Source organism: Rhinoraja longicauda, chromosome 6, assembly GCF_053455715.1.
Source record: "Rhinoraja longicauda isolate Sanriku21f chromosome 6, sRhiLon1.1, whole genome shotgun sequence".
NCBI lineage: Eukaryota > Metazoa > Chordata > Chondrichthyes > Rajiformes > Arhynchobatidae > Rhinoraja > Rhinoraja longicauda.
The window spans coordinates 57,500,144-57,520,297 of record NC_135958.1 but is presented as its reverse complement, the minus strand read 5'-3'; the positions used below and the strand labels follow the sequence as shown (position 1 = coordinate 57,520,297).

General features: G+C 44.5%; 1 protein-coding gene across 1 annotated transcript; it reads left to right on the top strand.

Annotated features, from left to right (window-relative positions):
* Positions 1 to 16,573: 16,573 nt before the first annotated feature.
* On the top strand, positions 16,574 to 17,968 carry rasd4 (rasd family member 4). The gene has a single exon (XM_078401826.1). The coding sequence runs from the start codon at positions 16,708 to 16,710 to the stop codon at positions 17,332 to 17,334; it is 627 nt and encodes a 208-aa protein (XP_078257952.1). The 5' UTR covers positions 16,574 to 16,707; the 3' UTR covers positions 17,335 to 17,968.
* Positions 17,969 to 20,154: the final 2,186 nt, after the last annotated feature.

Sequence of the window (20,154 nt, the reverse complement as noted above, 5' to 3'; positions counted from 1 at the left end):
GTGCAGCCAACACCTGTAGTCAGGAGTGAACCTGGCTCTCTGGTGCTGTAAGGCAGCAACTCTACCGCTGTGCCATCATGCCACCTGCCACTTGGGGTCCAGATCCATAGCTCTCTGTAGGTGATAACACAAGTAGATATAGTGGTTAAGAAGGCGTATGGTATGTATGCCTGTATTGGTCATGGGATTGAATATAAGTGTCATTAAGGCATGATGCAACTTTATAAGACTTTGGTTCGGCTGCATTTGGTGTATTACGTGCAGTTTAGTTTAGTTTAGTTTAGTTTAGAGATCCAGCGCGGAAACAGACCTTTTGGCCCACCGAATCCTCGCCGACCAGCGGTCCCCACACATTAACACTATCCTCTATGCACTAGGGACAATTTACATGTATACCAAGCCAATTAACCTGTACGTCTTTGGAGTGTGGGAGGAAACCGAAGATCGGAGAAAATCCACGCGGTCAAGGGGAGAACGTACAAACATCGTACAGACAGTGCTCGCAGTCAGGATCGAACCCGTATCTCTGGCTTTGCAAGTGCTGTAAGGCAGCAATTCTACCGCTGCGCCACCATGCCACCCAGTTCTGGTCACCCATTACAGAAAGGACATGGAGGCTTTGGAAAGGGTGCAGGGAATGTTTACTAGAATAATGTCTGGATTAGGGGGTATTAGCTACAGGGAGTGATTGTGTGGGTTGTTTTCTCTGGAATGCTGGAGATTGAGAGTTAGAAGTATACAAGTTTGTAGGCTAATTATCCTCCTTCATTTGACCCTGGTGTGCAGGGATTGGATGAGAAAGTGAGATAACATAGAACCAGAAAGAGTGGGTTAGCATGGACTCTCTGGGCTGAAGGGCTTGCTTCTATGATGTACAGTGCATTCAGAAAGTATTCAGACCCCTTCACTTTTTCCACATTTTGCTATGTTACAGCCTTATTTTAAAATGGATGAATTTTTTTTTTATCATCAATCTACACACAATACCCCATAATAAAAAATCAAAAACAGGTGTTTCGAAATTTTTGCAAAGTAATTAAAAATAAATAACTGAAATATCACATCTGCATAAGTATTCAGACACTTTACTCAGTACTTTGTTGAGGCACCTTTGGCAGCGATTACAGCCTCAAGTCTTCTTGGGTATGACGCTACAAGCTTGGCACACCTGTATTTGGGTAATTTCTCCCATTCTTCTCTGCAGATCCTCTCAAGCTCTGTCAGGTTTCATGGGGAGCGTCGATGCACAACTATTTTCTGGTCCCTTCAGAGATGTTTGATCGGGTTCAAGTCCAGGCTCTGGCTGGGCCACTCAAGGACATTCACAGACTTGTCACGAAGCCACTCCTGCGTTGTCTTGGCTGTGTGCTTAGGGTCGTTGTCCTGTAGGAAGGTCAACGTCCGCCCCAGTCTGAGGTCCAGAACGCTCTGGAGCAGGTTTTCATCGAGGATCTCTCTGTACTTTGCTCTGTTCATCTTTCCCTCAATCCTGACTTGTCTCCCATTTCTTGCTGCTGAAAAACATCCCCACAGCATGATGCTGCCACCACCATGCTTCACCGTAGGTATGGTATTGGCCAGGTGGTGAGCGGTGCCGCTTGGCGTTCAGGCCAAAGAGTTCAATCTTGGTTTCATCAGACCAGAGAATCTTGTTTCTCATGGTCTGAGAGTCCTTTAGATGCCTTTTGGCAAACTCCAAGCAGGCTGTCATGTGCCTTTTACTGAGGAGTGGCTTCCGTCTGGCCACTCTACCATAAAGGCCTGATTGGTGGAGCATTGCAGATATAGTTGTCCTTCTGGAAGGTTCTCCCATCTTCACAGAGGAACTCTGGAGCTCTGTCAGAGTGACCATCGGGTTCTTGTTCACCTCGATGACCAAGGCCCTTCTCCCCCAATTGCTCAGTTTGGCCGGGTGGCCAGCTCTATGAAGAGTCCTGGTGGTTCCAAAGTTCTTCCATTTAAGAATGATGGAGGGCACTGTGCTCTTCGGGACCTGCAATGCTGCAGAAATTGTTTTATACCCTTCCCCAGATCTGTGTCTTGACACAATTCTGTCTCAGAGGTTTATGGACAATTCCTTCATCTTCATGGCTTGGTTTTTGCTCTGACATGAATGAATGAATGAATGAATGAATGAATGAATAAGTTTATTGGCCAAGTATGTGCATATACAAGGAATGTGCCTTGGTGCTCCGCTCACAAATGACAACACAAACATACAGTTAACAATTAAGAATAAAGCATAAACGCATTAAAAACAATAAGGATACAATATTACGTTCTAAACATGTGGGTGAAAATAAACCAGAGCAAAAAATAAACTACAGACTTTGGTTATTGAGTAGAATTACCACTCGTGGGAAGAAAGCTATTTGTATGTCTGGCTGTGGCTGCTTTGACAGTCCGGAGTCGCCTTCCAGAGGGAAGTGCTTCAAAGAGTTTGTGGCCAGGGTGAGAGGGGTCAGAGATGATCTTATCCGCTCACTCCTGGCCTTTGCAGTTGACATGCACTGTCAACCGTGGCACCTTATATAGACAGGTGTGTGCCTTTCCAAATCGTGTCCAATCAAGTTAGTTTACCACTGGTGGGCTCCAATCAAGTTGTAGAAACATCTCAAGGATAATCAATGGAAACAGGATGAACATAAGGTCAATTTTGAGTGTCATAGCAAAGGGTCTGAATACTTATGTAAATGTGATATTTCAGTTATTTCTTTTTAATTACTTTGCAAAAATTTCTAAACACCTGTTTTTGCTTTTTTATTATGGGTATTGTGTGTAGATTGATGATTAAAAAAAAAGAATTTCATCCATTTAAAAATAAGACTGTAACGTGGCAAAATGTGGAAAAAGTGAAGGGGTCTGAATACTTTCTGAATGCACTGTATCTTTCAAATCAATTCAATTCAATTCAATTCAATCCTTTAATTGGGAACAGATCACTTTTTTTTGCCACTGGATTTCAAATTTCCATCTTGATCTTACTGTCTATTTTCGATGTGGAGTCAAGCGAGTCTCTGGAACGTTGGGAGGTCGAAGGGAGACCTGAGAGAAGTATGTAAAATTATGAGAGGCATGGAGAGGTGAGACAGTCAGAACCTTTTTTCCAGCCTGGAAATGTCCAACACTAGTAGGCATGGCTATCAGGTGAGAGGGGGAAAGTTTAAAGGAGATGTGCGTGGCAAGTCTTTTTACACAGAGGGAGGTGGGAACATGGAACGCACTGCCAGGTGTGGAATAGAGGGAAACGAATCATGTAAGGCAGATGAGATCAGTTTAAATTGCCATTATATTCGGCACAAACATTGTGGGCTGAATGGTCTGTTCTTGTGTCGTACTGTTATCGTTCTTGTTCTTGAGTCTGTGCTTGTTTTGGTAGCCCTCAAATCAGCAGCGCCACTGAATCGCGACTTGCAAGTTGAACAGCCGAGAAACAATTACCATGTCAACGGTAGCTCCAACCTCATTTGTGCTCATCACTAAGTAAATGGAAGATTTTATATGCCATGTGTGGCTTGTTTGCTCTTAACTGCACTTTACACAAGTGTTTATTCAGCTATGGGTAAACACATGAAGGAAATTCTGTTTGAACTGAAATAAAAACAGAAACCACTGGAAATATACAGCGTTCTGGGCAACTGTTAAAAAACAAATCAAAAGATATACAACCAGTTCTTCTTTTGTAGACTAAATGGTGCCAGTACACATGTCAAATAACAATTAAACTATCAACAAAAACTTGATTTTACAGGACATCATTTCAATATTTTCTTTTTTGCCCCCCCCAATTTTAGACAAATTGTCCAAAGAAAGCATGTCACCTGATGGAATCTACAGTCAAACCCATCACTCTGAGCAAAACACAAGGTGCTGGTGGAACTCAACTCCAGAGATGTTACCTGACCCATCGAGCTACTATTGCACTTTCTGTCTTTATCTGTGGAGGGAATGGACGGACCATGTTTCAGGTCGAGATCCTTCTTTAGACTGATGGGGTTGGGGGAAGAATGCTGGAAAAGAAAGACAGGGCCTGGGCAAAGCCTGGCAAGTGATAGGTGGATGCTGGTACCGCATAGAAGATATTGCAGATAGGTGGAGTAAGTGACAAAGACTGGAGGTGAAAAGGAGACGAGAGGGCAAAAGGGTCTCAGGTTAGGAGAGACGAGGAGGTGTGAAATATAAAAGTCGGAGAGAGGGATATGGGAAGAAGCGGACAGAGGGGAGAGGAAAGAGGAGGGTAAAATGGATGTGTGGGACCCAGGAATGGAACACACTACTATGTTATGTTTACATACAAAGCCCACAAAGAATAAGTGACACAGAGGCATTATGTTTTCCAGGTTATGGAGCAGTATTGTGCCCTGAAATAACTTAAGCTGGATACTGACCGTATAAATTAGCTGAGAGGTACAGTGCAGAAACAGGCCGTTCGGCCCATCTAGTCCCTGCCGAGTAGCAATCCCCAAACACCAGCATTATGTTACACACAATTAACCTATGGACCTGTTTGTCTTTGGAGTATAGGCGGAAACCGGATCACCAGGGGAAAATTCACACGGTCACGGGGGAACGTACAAACTCCGTACAGACAGCACCCCTAGTCGGGATTGAACCCGGGTCCCTGGCGCTGTAAGGCAGCAACTCTAGCACTGAGCCACCTAAGCAAGAGCAGCATGTCAACCTGTTAGCTTCAAACCACATTGTCACAGAGACGCAAAAGACTTCTGCTCACAAATATATGTTGAGCTTCATTCACTGGTAATTTTAAACCAACAATTAATGCTGTTACGTATAGAGGGTGGGAATAGTTAACATTACTTGTGTTTAAAAATAACTTTATCAATAATTTTTTTTAAGTTTGCTCTGTCCCAACTATTATTTACTACAATTAAAAAAAACTGCTAACATGCCAACGGTTAACTTTATCTATGGAGATAGGAATAAAGCTTCGGGCAAGATCATCTGTCAGTCTAATACTAATCTGAAATGTGAAAAGGTTTGTAGAAGTGGCATTGCAGAGGATAATAGAAACATACCCTCAGTCTATATCTGGTGGTATTAAAAGAATTTCATAAAAATAATTTGTGAAAACCAGATATAAACTATCTTTAAAATTGAACACACATTATGAACAACACAAATACAATGCATCAACATTCCTTGGTTATTTGGCAATATAGCCATAGAATCTTTCAGCATAAAAATTGTCCCAAGTTCCCCAGTCTTCATGTCTTTCTCCACGTTAAAATCAGAGAAGAAAAGGTTCATAAATTCATAAGTGCAGAATTAGGCCATTCAGCCCATCAAGTGTACTCTGCCATTCAATCATGGCTAATCCATCTATACCTCCTAACCCCATTCTCCTGCCTTCTCCCAATAACCCTTCACACCCATACTAATTAAGAATGTATCTATCTCTGCCTTAATGCACAGTTTCTTGCCCAGAGTACGTGAATTGAGGACCAGAGGACATATGTTTAAAGTGAAGGGGAAAAGATTTAATAGGAATCTGAGGGATAACTTTTTCACACAAAGGGTGGTGGATGTATGGAACAAGCTGCCAGAGGAGATAGTTGAAGCAGGGACTATCCCAACATTTAAGAAACAGTTACACAGATTTGGAGGGATATGGACTAAACACGGGCAGGTGGGACTAGTGTATCTGGGACATATTGGCTGGTATGGGCAAGTTGGGCAGAAGGGCCTGTTTCCACACTGTATCACTCAATAACTATGACTCTAGGAATATCCATTGACTTGGCCTGCACAGCCTTCAGTGGCATTCAGTTTCCCATCTCCTACGGCTTCACACAGAGATGGCTGCTTTGGTTTCTATTCCCTGTCTGGTTACCCTTCCTCGTAATGTACATAAAATCTCTTTGGGTTTTCCTTAATATTATCTGCCAGAGCTATCTCTTGTTCCCCTTTTTTCCTCCTGATTTCCTTCTAAAGTATGCCCCTCAGTTCCCAAAGCTCCTCCAGCAATACACTTGATCCCAGCTGCATATACTTATTGCATGCCTCCTTTTTCCTGACCAGAGCCTTAATTTCTCTCGTCATCTAAACTTCCGTCCTCCCACCTACCTTGCCCTTCATTCTAACTGGAACATGCATGCCCTGAACTCTTGTCATCACACTTTTAAAAGCATCACACTTTCTGGACATTCTTTTGCCTTAAACAACCTACTCCAATCAACAATTAAACATTTCCTGTTTAATACTTTCAAAGTTGGCCTTGCTCCAACTCGGAATTTTGACTCGTGGGTCCACCTTGTCTCTATCCATAACTATTTTAAAACTAATCGAAGAGTGGTCGCTTGTCCCAAAAGGTTCGCCCATGGACACTTCAATCACTTGCCCTTCCCAATTTCCTAAGAATAGATCAAGGCTTACTCTCTCTCATGTAGGATTCCTGAACATATTTGACAGTCCACCCCGCTAAAGCCCTTGGCACTATGATAATCCCTGTCTATATTGGGAAAGTTAAAATCCCCGACTATGACAATCTTATTAATCTTGCAGCTGCCTGCAATCTCCTGGCATATTTGCTCTTCCAATTCCCCTTGGCATTTGGGGGGACTATAGTACACTCCCAACAAGGTGATCATCCCCTTTTTATTTCTCAGCTCCACCCATATCGGCTCACTGAACGAACCATCAGTGGTGTCATCTCGGACTACTGTCATGATAGTCTCCTTCATCAATAAAGCACCACCCCTTCCTCTTATACTCCCACCACTATCTCTCCTGTGGCATCTGTACCCTGGAACATTAAGCTGCCAGACCTGTCCCACAGTCTGATGAAGGCTCTCGACCCGAAACATCACCTATTCCTTTTCTCCAGAGATGCTGCCTGACCCGCTAAGTTCCTCCACCATTTTGTGTCTATCTTCTGTCTTTCTCTTAGCCAGGTTTCCATAATGGCTACAGCACCCCAGTCGCACGTATCTATCCACACCCAGAGTTCATTTGACTTACCCGACAGGCCTCTCACATTAAAATGAATGCAAGTCCTAGCCTGCCCAATCTCACCCTACAGCTCAGGCCCTCAAGTACTGGCAACATCCTCTTCAATCTTCTGTGCACCCTTTCCAACCTAATGACATCCATTTTAGAAAGACTGGAGAAAATGGATTGGTGACGATTTAGGCCGAAGCTGTTGTTCATCTGCAGCTCCTTGTTTCTACTCCTTTCTGATCAATTTGTTCTTTCATTCCTCCAGGAGTCAAGAGTATTTTATTGTCATATGTGCTGATACAAAATCCGTAATTGCAGCAATGCAACAGATATGTAAACTTAGTGCTCTGTAAACACCATAATAAACAACAAAAAATAAGTTCAGTATCCATCTCTATTTCAGATATTTGTTAAAACCTACCCTTTGACCAAGATTCTGGGCAGTTATTTGATAATATTCCTGCAAAGCACTTCAAGCAAATTCATGATTTCTCCAGATTTGATCAAATTTTGTCACTGACAACAAGTCAACTGTAAGCTTGGACTGATATATTTTGTTAAATAATGGATCTCATTAGGCCCTTTGGATTCTCTCTAGATGTCCCAGGAGGGACACTTCATACATAAATGTTCAGGATCTATTAGCCTTCCCAAAATTTGAAATAATTACCAGTGAAGTTCATTTGAACCTTTTTATTCCCAACTTAAATGTTGCTATGAACAAAGTGGCAACACCAGTAGATAGCGCGGCAAAGAAGGTGTATGGTATGTTTGTCTTCATCGGTCGGGCCATTGAGTGTAAGAGTCGGGAAGTTATTTTGCAGCTTCATGGAACTTGGTTGTGCTGCATTTGGAGTATTGCATGCAGTTTGGGTCGAACAATAACAGGAAGGATGTGAAGACTTTGGGGAGGGTGCAGAAGAGGTTTACCAGTATGCTGCCTGGAGTAGATGGTATTAGCTGTAAGGAGAGGTTGGACAAACGTGGATTGTTTTCTCTACAGCGCTAGAGGTTGAGGGGAGACCTGATAGAAGTAAATAAAACTGTGAGAGGCATAGTTAGGGTAGAGAGACAGAACCATTTTGACAGGTGGAAATATCAAAGACCAGAGGGCATAGCTTTACGGTCAGAAGAACAAAGTTTCAGGGAGATGGGCAGGGCAAGTTTGTTAGAGGGCGGTGGGTGCCTAGAATGCGCTACCAAGGGGTGGTCATGGAAGCAGATGCAATAGTGGCATTTAAGAGGCTTTTGGATAGGCACATGGATGTGCAGGGAATGGAGGGATATGGATCACGTGCAGTCAGAGGAGATGAGTTTAACTTGGTATCATGTTCGGTACAGGCATTGTGGGCCGAAGGGCCTGTTACTCTGCTGTACCATTCTACGTTCAACAGTTTATGAAGTCCCTAATGTCTGGAAATGAAATGCCAGGGTTCATCTCAGGGTGTTTGATCATGTAAGCATAAAGCAATAGTGAGGCAAGACGATGTCTATTGTTCACCTGAATAGATGGAACTAACTTCACTAGAATCACATTTTATTAAACACTGGCAGCTGCCAGATGGCTGGGTGTCAATTTGTTCCAAAGAACTGAAACAAATGAAGTGAAAAATATGAGTTTTAAGCAAATGTTGCAGATTTTCCATTTCAATCTGTGGAAATGTAAAACCAAGAAATAATTAGCACAAATCACATGGCTTGGAAAATAACCTTTCAGAATTTTCAGTTTTTGGATTTCTTTCAAAACCACAATCATGATCAGGGATTGAATTTTACTGCCAGCTCTCTCAATCAATGCCTCGCTATCAAACAACACTCCTGGATCAATGTTATTATTCAGCGTATGTTGAAAAGTGGTAGCAACATTACAGGTGCATTTTGTTTAATTTTGTGATGGCACAATTAAAAAGGAGACATCGTATGCACAGAAGAACAGGTTTACTGACATAAGCATTAAAGGGTTTGTGGTTGCAAGGTGCTATGGTAACGATCAGATATCAATGGGAACAGAGAACACGGAAGACCTAAATTGCATGTGATCAAACACAGGCACTGGGCTTTTACTGATTATGGTTTAGGTTTTATCTTTTGCAAAGCATTTCAATCAAAAACGCTCAAGCAGTTTAATATGAAACAAAAACATTGCGGGCATAACACCCTAACCTGTAAATAACACCCCTCACTCAATTTAATTGACAGATTTTGGCTTGTGCATTAAAGAAGTCTAGAGGTTAGTCGATCCTAGATCAAATAGTCAATTCATTGAGAATATTCTTACACTGCTTGTCTAGTTGAATGGACAAATTATGAATTTGCAAATCACAAACATGTTTACAAACTCTCATCTGTCGTTTATACACATTCCTCAGATTAAAAATAAGAATGCATCCTAAACCATTCACAGGATCACAGGATCCGTGATATCATGAACTAAATGCTCTGTTTGTTCAGAGATTGTGTCCATGGCTCTAATCCAAAGTGTTTGCTGCTGGTATCGGCTTATTATTGTCACGTGTACAGAGATGCAGTGAGAAGCTTTTGTTTGCATGCTATCCTGTCATATCACACGAGACACACGCACAATCAAGTCATACCCCGGTCACAGAATATAGTGTTACAGCATTATAATGTTACAGTTACGGGAAAAAAGTCCAATGCCCACAATGAGGTAGGTTGGAAGATCAGGCTTTACCCCAGCTTATGGGAGGACTGTTCAGTAGTTTGAGCAAGGAAGAAGCTGGTACTGAACTGGTGGTACCAGATTTTAAGCTTTTAGTATCTTCTGCTGGTTGGAAGAGGAAAAAAAAGAGGGAATGACCGACCACTGGTCATTGACCAGGGTCCTTGACTGTGTTGGCTGCTTTCACAAGGTAGTGTGAAGTGAACATAGCATTGATGGTGGGGACTACATGATGGACCACTGATGGACTGGACTACATCCACAACTCTGCAATTTCTTCTGGTCTTAGGCAGAGCTGTTGGTCAGTAGGGGTGTTCATCAGGTCTGAGATACATTACCAGCCTGCAAGGGTATCAAAAAAGTAATCCATTTGTAGTTACAGTAAACCCTCATTATAACGGACCATAGGGAGGGGAATAGTGTCTGTAATTGCCAATTGTCCGTTATAACCGAGTAAGGGATTATCATTGTATAAGTAGTTGAAACAAACAACTGCAGTTACTGATTGATACACAAATGGACACAGCATGCTGGAGTAACTCAGCGGGTCAGGCAGCATCTCTGGAGAACACGGATAGGTGATGTCTCGGGTCGAGCTCGTACTTCAGACTCTTGGCCTGGAACTGGGCCTGGAGTCCAGGTGAGTTGACTGCCCTGGCGTGCTGAGGTGAGGTTTGCGGAGTTAATGGGGGGGGACCGGGGGACGGAAAGCATGTAAGCTCAGCAGCGGTGGCAGCAGGCACAGCTTGGAAGCGGCTGAGGAAGTTGTGTGAGCAGGCAGTGGTAGCACAAGGTCCGGCCTGGAAGTGGCGCGAGCCAGGGTTGGCGCGGGCATCCATCGGTAGGTCATCCGCTACGACCGAAATTCATTATACAGGTCCATTAAAACAAGGGTTTACTGTATAATGTTCTCGAGAAAGCATTCACTGGCCATCTCGCAAGAGAGTAACAATAATTAATCTTAATTTTTCAACGTATCAACCAGACTGAACTTGGTTTTAAGAATATAGATTTTACAACACAATTGGATAATGTTAAAGCAGAACAAAGCCAAATGGTTGGAGACCCTATGAGGTTTGCACTGAGCGTGGACACACATGTGATGCTACACTCTAGTCTTTTCTCTTCGCTCGTCCTGTTGTACTTGGGCATGTCTGTACTCATGTACAGTACAAAGATAGACACAAAATGCTGGAGTAACTCAGCGAGACAGGCAACATCTCTGGAGAGAAGGTATGGTTGACGTTTCGGGTCGAGACCCTTCTTTGGTTTAAACCAGCATCTGCAATTCCTTCCCACTCATGTATAGTATAATCTGATGCGACAGGATAGCATGCAGACAAAAACGTTTCACTGTATCACAATACACGTGACAATCGTACACCAATATAAATACTAATATCAAGTGTGGTTGGATCTACTGTGGTTTATTGATGGCGTGTGATAATTCTACTGCTGTCCCATTTACATTCTCGCTTTCCTTCGTGTACGTTTAATTTTGCCAACATAATGAAATACTGCAGTAAGCTTCTCAATGTGGGGAACTCGGCAATAGAGGGCTGAGATTTAGTTGAGTTTCTACATGTATATTGTTGACTGTCAATGGGACTTACAGCAAAGTAACACACTAGCAAAGGTTTTATTAAACCAGCAAGTTGCCTTAGGTTTGAATGGAATAAGTTTGTCAACAAATCATTTCAGCAGAAAATAGCCTGGAGTCCGTTTAAAATTTACATTTGGCATTGTGGAGAAGAATTTTCGAAACACACCCTAAGCTCAGATTCTAGTCTCCAGTGTGAGTCTTGTCCAATTGAAAAGTGTGATGAGAAGCTTAGTCACATGTGAAACTTCTCTTGGTGCAGGTGAGACTGTAATTATAAATTAAGCTCCTGTCATAATTTGGTGTCAGTGATGAGGATATAATTTACAAGTGGAATGCTTTTCAGCACCTGTCCCTGGAGGGTGTTTTCCAACATGAACATAACACAGGATAGGACAAGGTGATATATCAATTCCAAAACTCCAGAGAGTGGTGACTGCTACCTGATCGATCACGGGTATGACTTCCCAATCATCAATGGATGCACTGCCTCAAAATGCAGCCAATATCATCAAAGACCCATACCAGCCTGGCCGTGTTCTCACTTCACTCCTACCATCGGGAAGGAGGTATAGGAGCCTGAGAACCTTGACCACCAGGTTCAAGAACAAGGTTAAAGCTTCTTCCCAAAACCCATCAGGCTCTTAACTATTGCACAACAATTCAGTTTAGTTTATTGTCACATGTACCAAGGTACAGTGAAAAGCTTTTGTTGCGTGCCAGCTAGTCAGCGGAAAGACAACACATCGTTACAGTCGGGTCATTCACAGTGTACAGATACATGATAAGGTTTAGTGCAAGATAGAGCCAGTAAAGTCTGATCAAAGATAGTCTGAGGGTCACCAATGAGGACTGCTCAATGAGTTCAGGACTGTTCTCTAGTTGTGGTAGGATGGTTTACAACCTCAGCAACTATGATCTTTTATGGACTGCGTCTTGGATTGCACTGCATACTTCAGTTTTTGCACTTTTATGGTTAGCTAATATTACGGTTATTAATTTATTGTATTTTTTACCATTTTATATGAGTTATGTGTCAAGGTGATTATGGGTCTGTTAAGTGACAGTAAGCAAGAGTTTCATTGTTCCCTGTCAGTATAGATGACAATTAAGTACTCTTGACTCCTGAATTTACTTTAGACTTTAGAGTCGCAGCATGGAAACAGGCCCTTCGGCCCACTGAGTCCCTGCTGCCCAGCGATCACCCCATACACTGCGTACCCCGTCTTGAAGTAAAGGGATCCTTGAAAATAATAGATTCATCGTTCTTCAGATAAACTTCTCTTTCATATGACATGGTGTTGATGTGCCTGTACACATTTGCAATCTGCACATTCACTTACTGACTTCCAGAAATGCCAAGTCGAAGGAAGAGAGAACCCACACAAATATCTCAAGGCCTAAGATCCAATGATCATAATCGCACTTTGCATCACTATCCATCTTCCACTAGTCAAGATCCAAGGCTGGGCCATCAGGCTGGGCCTTCACTGTGAATGGCAGGATTCTGGGGAGTGTTGCAGGGATCGAGGAGTGCAGGTACATAGTTCCTTGAAAGTGGCATCACGGATAGATAGGTGTGACCTTTGGTACATGAGCCTTCATCAGTTAGGTTATTGAGTATAGAAATTGGGATGTTACATTACAGTCCTTTAGGAAGTTGGTGAGGCCGCATTTGGAATATTGTGTTCAGTTTTGGTCACCCTGCTATAGGAAGGATGTCGTTAAGCTTAGTTTAGACATTCGGCCCAATGAGTACGCACCGACCAGCGATCCCCGAACATTAACACTATCCTACACACACTAGGGACAACTTTTAACCTGCAAACCTGTATATCTTTGGAGTGTGGGAGGAAACCGAAGGTCTCGGAGAAAACCCACACAGGTCATGGGGAGAAAGTACAAACTCCGTACTGACAGCACCCATAGTCGGGATCGAACCCGGGTCTCCGGCGCTGCAAGCCCTGTAATGCAGCAACTCTACCACTGCGCCACCATGCATTTCATGCATCCCACAGTTCATTCCACTAGGTTACTGATTTACGCCTTTGATGCAGATGCTAGCTTCTGTTTTCAACACTGGCCAACATAACTGAAGATGTTTTTCTGGTTAAATTGTTTTTGGAGTCTTATGGATTCTTACAAATGGTTCATTGCCAGTGCCACTGTTTCTCAGGAGGAGTGTTGATGCTACAGTCTTGTCAAATTGGGCTGGAGGCAGCAGATATCTGCAACGGCTCGTCAGTCTTCCTTGCATTCCCCAGGACTGACATTTGTATCAAGAGTGCAAAGTCAGTGGCATAGAGGAACCTATGAGCCTCACTACAAGTCATAGATGTTATCGGGGCTGGGGCCAGCATTGACCTCAGCTCTTGTCAAGCATAGTTTTTGGTTGATTTTAATGCCAGAGTAGACATGGCACTTAATGTTTTGTGTCAGGAAACTGATAATCCGGGAACATGCTTGTTCCCAGCAAACGAAATTGAAGGAACTGAATTTTGGAAGCATAAAACTAATTATGTATCACTTTTGAAAAAATACACAAAGTGCTGGAGTAACTCAACGGGTCGAGCAGCATCTCTGGAGAACATGGATAGGCAAGGTTCAGGTCGGGACCCTTCTTCAGAAGAAGTGTGCAAGACCAGATTAGTAAGTGGGGAATGGAACCATTTAAAGCACTGGAGGAAATTATTCAATCTTCTTCAGAAGAAGGGTCCCGACCCAAAATGTCACCTATCCATGTTCTCCAGAGATGCTGCCTGACCCGCTGAGTTACTCCAGCACTTTGTGTCCTTTTGTGTATCAACCATCAACAGCACTTGTTTGTCTCTACTACTTATACAATGATAATCCCTTACTCAGTTAAAGCAGACAATTGGCATAATGGACACCATTCCCCTCCCTAAGGTCCATTATAATGAGGGTTTCAGATATGATGCTTGACCCACTAAGTTACTCCAGAACATTGGATCTTGTTTTGTAATGCAACATCTGCTATTCCTTCTGTCTACATTCAAACGCTACTTTATTCTGTCTGTTAAAAGATGTGTCTGGGGATGGACTCCAGTCTTTAGTGTTTAGATTTGGAGATACAGTGCAGAAACAGGCCCATCAGCCCACCGAGTCTGCACTGAGCAGTGATCACCCCATACACTAGCACTATCTTACACACTAGGGACAATTCACAATTTTTTTTTTAACCGAAGGCAATTAACCTACAAACCTTTGGAGTGTGCGAGGAAACTGGACACCTGGTGAAAACCCACGCGGTCGCAGGGAGAACAAACAAACTTCATACAGACAACACCGGTAGTGAGGATCGAACTCGGGTCTCTGGCGCTGTAAGACAGCAACTCTATCACTGCACTGTCCTCGTCCTCGGCTGCACACTGGCTCAGATCTAGATTTAAATTTTAATCATTGTCACCAGTGGCAACAATGATTTTAATCATTGTCACCAGTGGCAACATGCATGCATCTGGTTTTATAAAAGTTACATGTAGTCTAGATATTATTGGCAGAGCAAAGGATCCTTTTTGTGGCGCAAGTTGTTTGCTTGTGGACCTCCAGCAGATAACCAAGTCCTCTCTGTGACATGAGGAGGAGGTGTCATCTGCTGCGCCATATGTTGGTACTGGGCACAGAATGAGGCTCCTCTGTTTCAGTGGTGGGTGTATTTTCACTGAAGCAGGAAGAGCTGATATGATTCATTTGGAGTTTTTGAAATAATATACTTTGATAAGATTGAATAAAAGTCTGTTATTTCTGCTCAGGGAGTTGGTGACAATGCGTCACCAGTTTGAAATAGTTACTGGGAGAGAGCGTTTAGGAAAACATTCTCCCAACAAAGAGAAATCAGAGGCAAAGGCAATTCCAGGAGAAAAATAGATTTAGTTTAGAGATACAATGCGGGAACAGGTCTTTCGGCTCACCGAGGTCGCACCGACCAGCTACACTAGTCTAGCACTATCCGACACACACTCGGGACAACTTACAATTTTTACCGAAGCCAAATTCACCTACAGACGTGTACGTCTTTAAAACGTGGGAGGAAACCAGAACAGCTGGAGAAAACCCGCAAGGTCACAGGGAGAACGCACAAACGCCCTACAGACAAGCACCTGAGGTCAGGATCGAACCCGGGTCTCTGGCGCTGTAAGGCAGCAGCTCTACCGTGGTACCACTGTGCCGTGTACATTTACAGGCGAGGTGAGGAGGGGAAATGATCAGGCCAGCGACGGCAGATTTGCATTATTCTGAGTTAAAATCAGACTGTGACTGGATGGAGGAAGAACGTGGATGAGATGGAAACGTTCATTCAGTTACTTTTCCATTGAATGGAGCTTTAAATCCCCTGGCATTATCTACTGCGGCCAAATCAAACGGACAACATTGCTGAGGTAGATGCTGGAATCCTGAGCAAAACACAAAGTGCTGGAGGAAGTCAGGGGGGGGGGGGGGGGGGGGTCGGGCAGCATCTGTGGAGGGAAATGGGCAGATAATTCCAAGTTGGGATCCGGAGTAGGGAGAACAAAGCTGGAGAAGAGAGGAGGGTTTTGGACAAAGCCTGGCAAGTGATAGGTGGATACAGGCGAGGGGAGGGTGTACGATTGGCAGATGGGGGGGGATTAAGTGACAACACAGTTGACTTTGTTTCACACACCCTCGGGAAACAACTTTGGTTTGAGAAACAGACAAGAGGAACTGCAAAATGCAGATGGCGGAGTCTTGAGCAAAGCACGAAGTGCTGGAGGAACCCAGTGGACCAGAGACAGCATTGGTAGAGGGGAAGGGCAGGTGACCTTTCTGGTTCCGACACATGGCTTGATCATTCCCTCCACAGAGGCTGCCTGGCTCACTGTAGTTTGCTTGGGGGGGGGGGGGGGGGTTTGGACAGGTGCGTGGAAGGGAAAGGTTTGGAGGGATATGGGACATAGGTGGGACTGGCGTAGATGGAGCATCTTGGTCACGATGGACAATTGGGTCATAGGACCCGTCTCTGTGCTGCGTGTCTCCGAAGCGCTTCTTCAGTGTTTGTTTGCACGACTGCGTCTTTCAATTGATTGCTGCCTTTGGAAATAAGCCGCGGCTTTGAGAGAGAACTCGTCGTGCGGGCAATCTGTGGCTCACACGTGAGCGAAGCTGTGCTCCATGAAGTATCTCGGTGCACTTGGCCGCCCATTAGCCTGGGACAGACACCCTGATTGGAGCGGGGCGGGGCGGGGCGGGGCGGGGCGGGCAATGGGCAGAGCTTCCCATCGCTGATAAAGGCGGAGCAGATGAAGCTGGGAGCTGCAGGCGAGGGATAGCGGGCAACAGTGGGGCATCCAACCACCACCACCACCACCACCACCACCACCACCACCACCACCACCACCCACTTGCATCACGCAGAGGCTGCAGCGTATCTCGGCAGCAGAGGGGCAAGAAGTTAGCACCGTTTGGAGAGGTTTGCAAAGACTCTCTGGCGATGTCTCTGGCTGTGAAGGAGAGGACACAAGTCCGGCTGGCCTTCCTCGGGGCAGCCGGGGTCGGGAAGACTTCGCTGATACGGAGATTTCTACTCGATACCTTCGAGTCCAAGTACAAGCGGACGGTGGACGAGCTTCACAGCAAAGAGTACCAAGTGGGGGCATTGAAGGTCAGAGTGGAGATCATGGACACCAGCGGCAGCTACTCGTTCCCCGCCATGAGGAAGCTCTCCATCCAGACCAGCGACGCCTTCGCCCTGGTCTACGCCGTAGACGACGCAGAGTCCTTCCAAGCCGTGAGGAGCTTGAGGGAGGAGATCCTAGACATCAAGGAAGACAAGTTCACCCCTATCGTGGTGATCGGCAACAAGGCGGACAACCTGAGCGCCAGGCAGGTGTCCAGCGAGGAGACCATGTCTCTGGTGGAGCTGGAATGGAACAGCCGCTACGTGGAGTCGTCGGCCAAGGACAACGACAACGTGCTGGAGGTTTTCCGGCAACTCCTGCAACAAGCCAACTTGCCCAGCCGCCTGAGCCCCGCGCTGAGACGGAGACGGGAGACTTTCCCCACCGCCAGCAGTTCCAGACCACCCATGAACAAAACCAACAGCTGTCTCATCTCCTGAACCCGGGGCTCGGGATCAACAGACTCCTTCCATTGACTCGATCAAAACAAATAAATGAAGGCTGGCGACCGCGAACGTTTCTGCTGGAGAGAAGAAGTGTGAGGGAGGACTTGATGGGTGTGAGAGAAGACGAGGAACTGCCGATGCTGGTTTACAAAAGAAAGACAGAGTGCTGGAGTAACTCAGCGGGTCAGGCAGCATCTCCGGAGAACCTGTCCATGTTCTCCAAGGATGTTGCCTGAGCCGCTGGGTCACTCCAGCACTTGGGCTTTTCGATATATGTGAGAACGGGCTTCTAAATGAGTTCGTTTTTTTAAAATGTCTATACTTTATTGCGCTGACATTTGATTTTAATGAAGATGATGTGTATTTAACACGGGAAGAACTTTAAGATAAATTCCTAAGCGAATATTGCTTATAACAGCGGCATCTCTTATAATCTGCCGTAGTTATATTTCAGACATAATGATAGTTCTGGACCTGTAGCGCGCAAGACCAGAAAGCTTTATTTACAAAGTTCAAATTCCTGCTTTGTTAACTTTTAACATTTATTTGCAGTTCCTGTTATCCAATTTGAATGTTCCATTGTTACTGATAATCCATATTCTTTTGTACTTATTTTATAAATAAAGACTATGCCCCGACCTGTTGGTTGGAGTTATTGATGTAGTTTGCATAGTTGCTGCTTTTTACCGATGGAGTTTTGAAAGTTTTCTCAGCAATCATCCGCCCGCACACTTCAAATCAGTGATATTAGTGACAGGGTATTAGATTTCATCTTCAGGTAATTAATGTAGGAAAATAACTGCAGATGCTGGTACAAATCGAAGGTATCACAAAATGCTGGAGTAACTCAGCAGGTCAGGCAGCATCTAGGAGAGAGGGAATGGGTGACGTTTCGGGTCGAGACTCTTCTTCAGACTGATGTCGGGGGGGGGGGGCAAAGGAAGGATATAGGTGGAGACAGGGTAATTGATAGTATTTTGGGGATGAAAAAAAGATCTGGCGGTTGTAAGATCTGGCGGACGGGAGGCAATGAGGAATTGAACGCAACATTATCAGAGATGTGATCATTCTGTAGGGAATGTAAGAAAATAACTGCAGATGCTGGTACAAATCGAAGGTATTTATTCACAAAATGCTGGAGTAACTCAGCAGGTCAGGCAGCATCTCTGGAGAGAAGGAATGGACGACGTTTCGGGTCGAGACCCTTCTCTCCTGAGATGCTGCCTGACCTGCTGAGTTACTCCAGCATTTTGTGAATAAATACCTTCGATTCTGTAGGGAATGGTAGTTGGGGGGTTAAATCCTTTGCAGGCCACTAAACCAGTGCCGGCGGGTTCAAACAGTAATCTAGCCGCGGCCCTGCTGTGGACTCTAACATCTTGGAGGCCGGTTTAAACATCGCGGTCCCTGGTTAGAGACTGAGTCGGGGCTCCAAGCCGTGGTGAGTTTCATCACCCCGACGCTAGGGCCTCGGATCGCCGGCTGCGGGAGCTTTGATGGCCCCGACCGCGGAGAAAGAGGGAGAGATTGGACTTTATTTCCTTTCATCACAGTGAGGAATGTGGGGAGCCGCTGTACTGGATGTTTATGTTAAATTTTATTTGATGTGGTTGTGTGTCTTACTTGGTGTGGCCATATGGTAACTCGAATTTCACTGTACCTTCTGGTACATGTGACAAGAAACCCATCTTGAATCTGTTATAACGTGGACCGTCAACCAATGATATTGACACATTAGCAAACTCTGCCTTCCTATTCTTACCACCAAAGTGGATAACCTCACACTTATCCACATTAAACTGCATCTGCCATGCATCCGCCCACTCACACAACCTGTCCAAGTCGTCACCCTGCAACCTCTTAGCATCTTCCTCCCAGTTCACACTACCACCCAGCTTTGTATCATCTGCAAATTTGCTAATGGTACTTTTAATCCCTTCATCTAAGTCATTAATGTATATTGTAAATAGCTGCGGTCCCAACACCGAGCCTTGCGGTACCCCACTAGTCACTGCCTGCCATTCTGAAAGGGACCCATTTATCCCCACTCTTTGCTTTTTGTCTGTCAACCAATTTTCTATCCATGTCAGTACCCTACCTCCAATACCATGTGCTCTAATTTTGCCCACTAACCTATGTGGAACCTTGTCAAAGGTTTTCTGAAAGTCAAGGTACACCACATCCACCAGCTCTCCCCTGTCAATTTTCCTAGTTACATCCTCAAAGAATTCCAGAAGTCTACTCCGCCATTCAATCATGGCTGATCCATCTTTCCTTCTCAATCTCCAGCCTTCTCCCCATGACCCCTGACACACGTACTGATTAAGAATATATCTATTTCTGCTTTATTCTGCGATGCTGAGGGAGTTTTGAGCATTTATTTCGTCATTGTCAACAGAATATCCAGTCAGAAGAAGGGTCTCGACCCGAAACGTCTCCCATTCCCTTTCTCCAGAGATGCTGTGTGACCCGCTGAGTTACTCCAGCATTTTGTGGCTACCTTCAAAAAATATATACCTAGCCAATCAGGCCAAATTAGAGTTGGGCAACTGTTTCTATCTGCGTCTATCTGAGCCAAGGCATGCGGTAAGGGCCAGTGTAATACTGAGACACAGCAAATGCAAAACTTCGTCCTGAATACTCAAGTCAAGTCAAGTCAAGTCAAATTTATTTGTCACATACACATACACGATGTGCAGTGAAATGAAAGTGGCAATGCCTGCGGGTTGTGCACAAAAAAGAATTACAGTTACAGCATATAAATAAAGTTAATAAGTTACTATTAGTGTCGACAAAAATTTAGTCTCTGGGGTT

Excerpts from the sequence above, each read along its gene's own strand:
- rasd4 (XM_078401826.1), top strand. The coding sequence starts at position 16,708 with ATGTCTCTGGCTGTGAAGGAGAGGACACAAGTCCGGCTGGCCTTCCTC.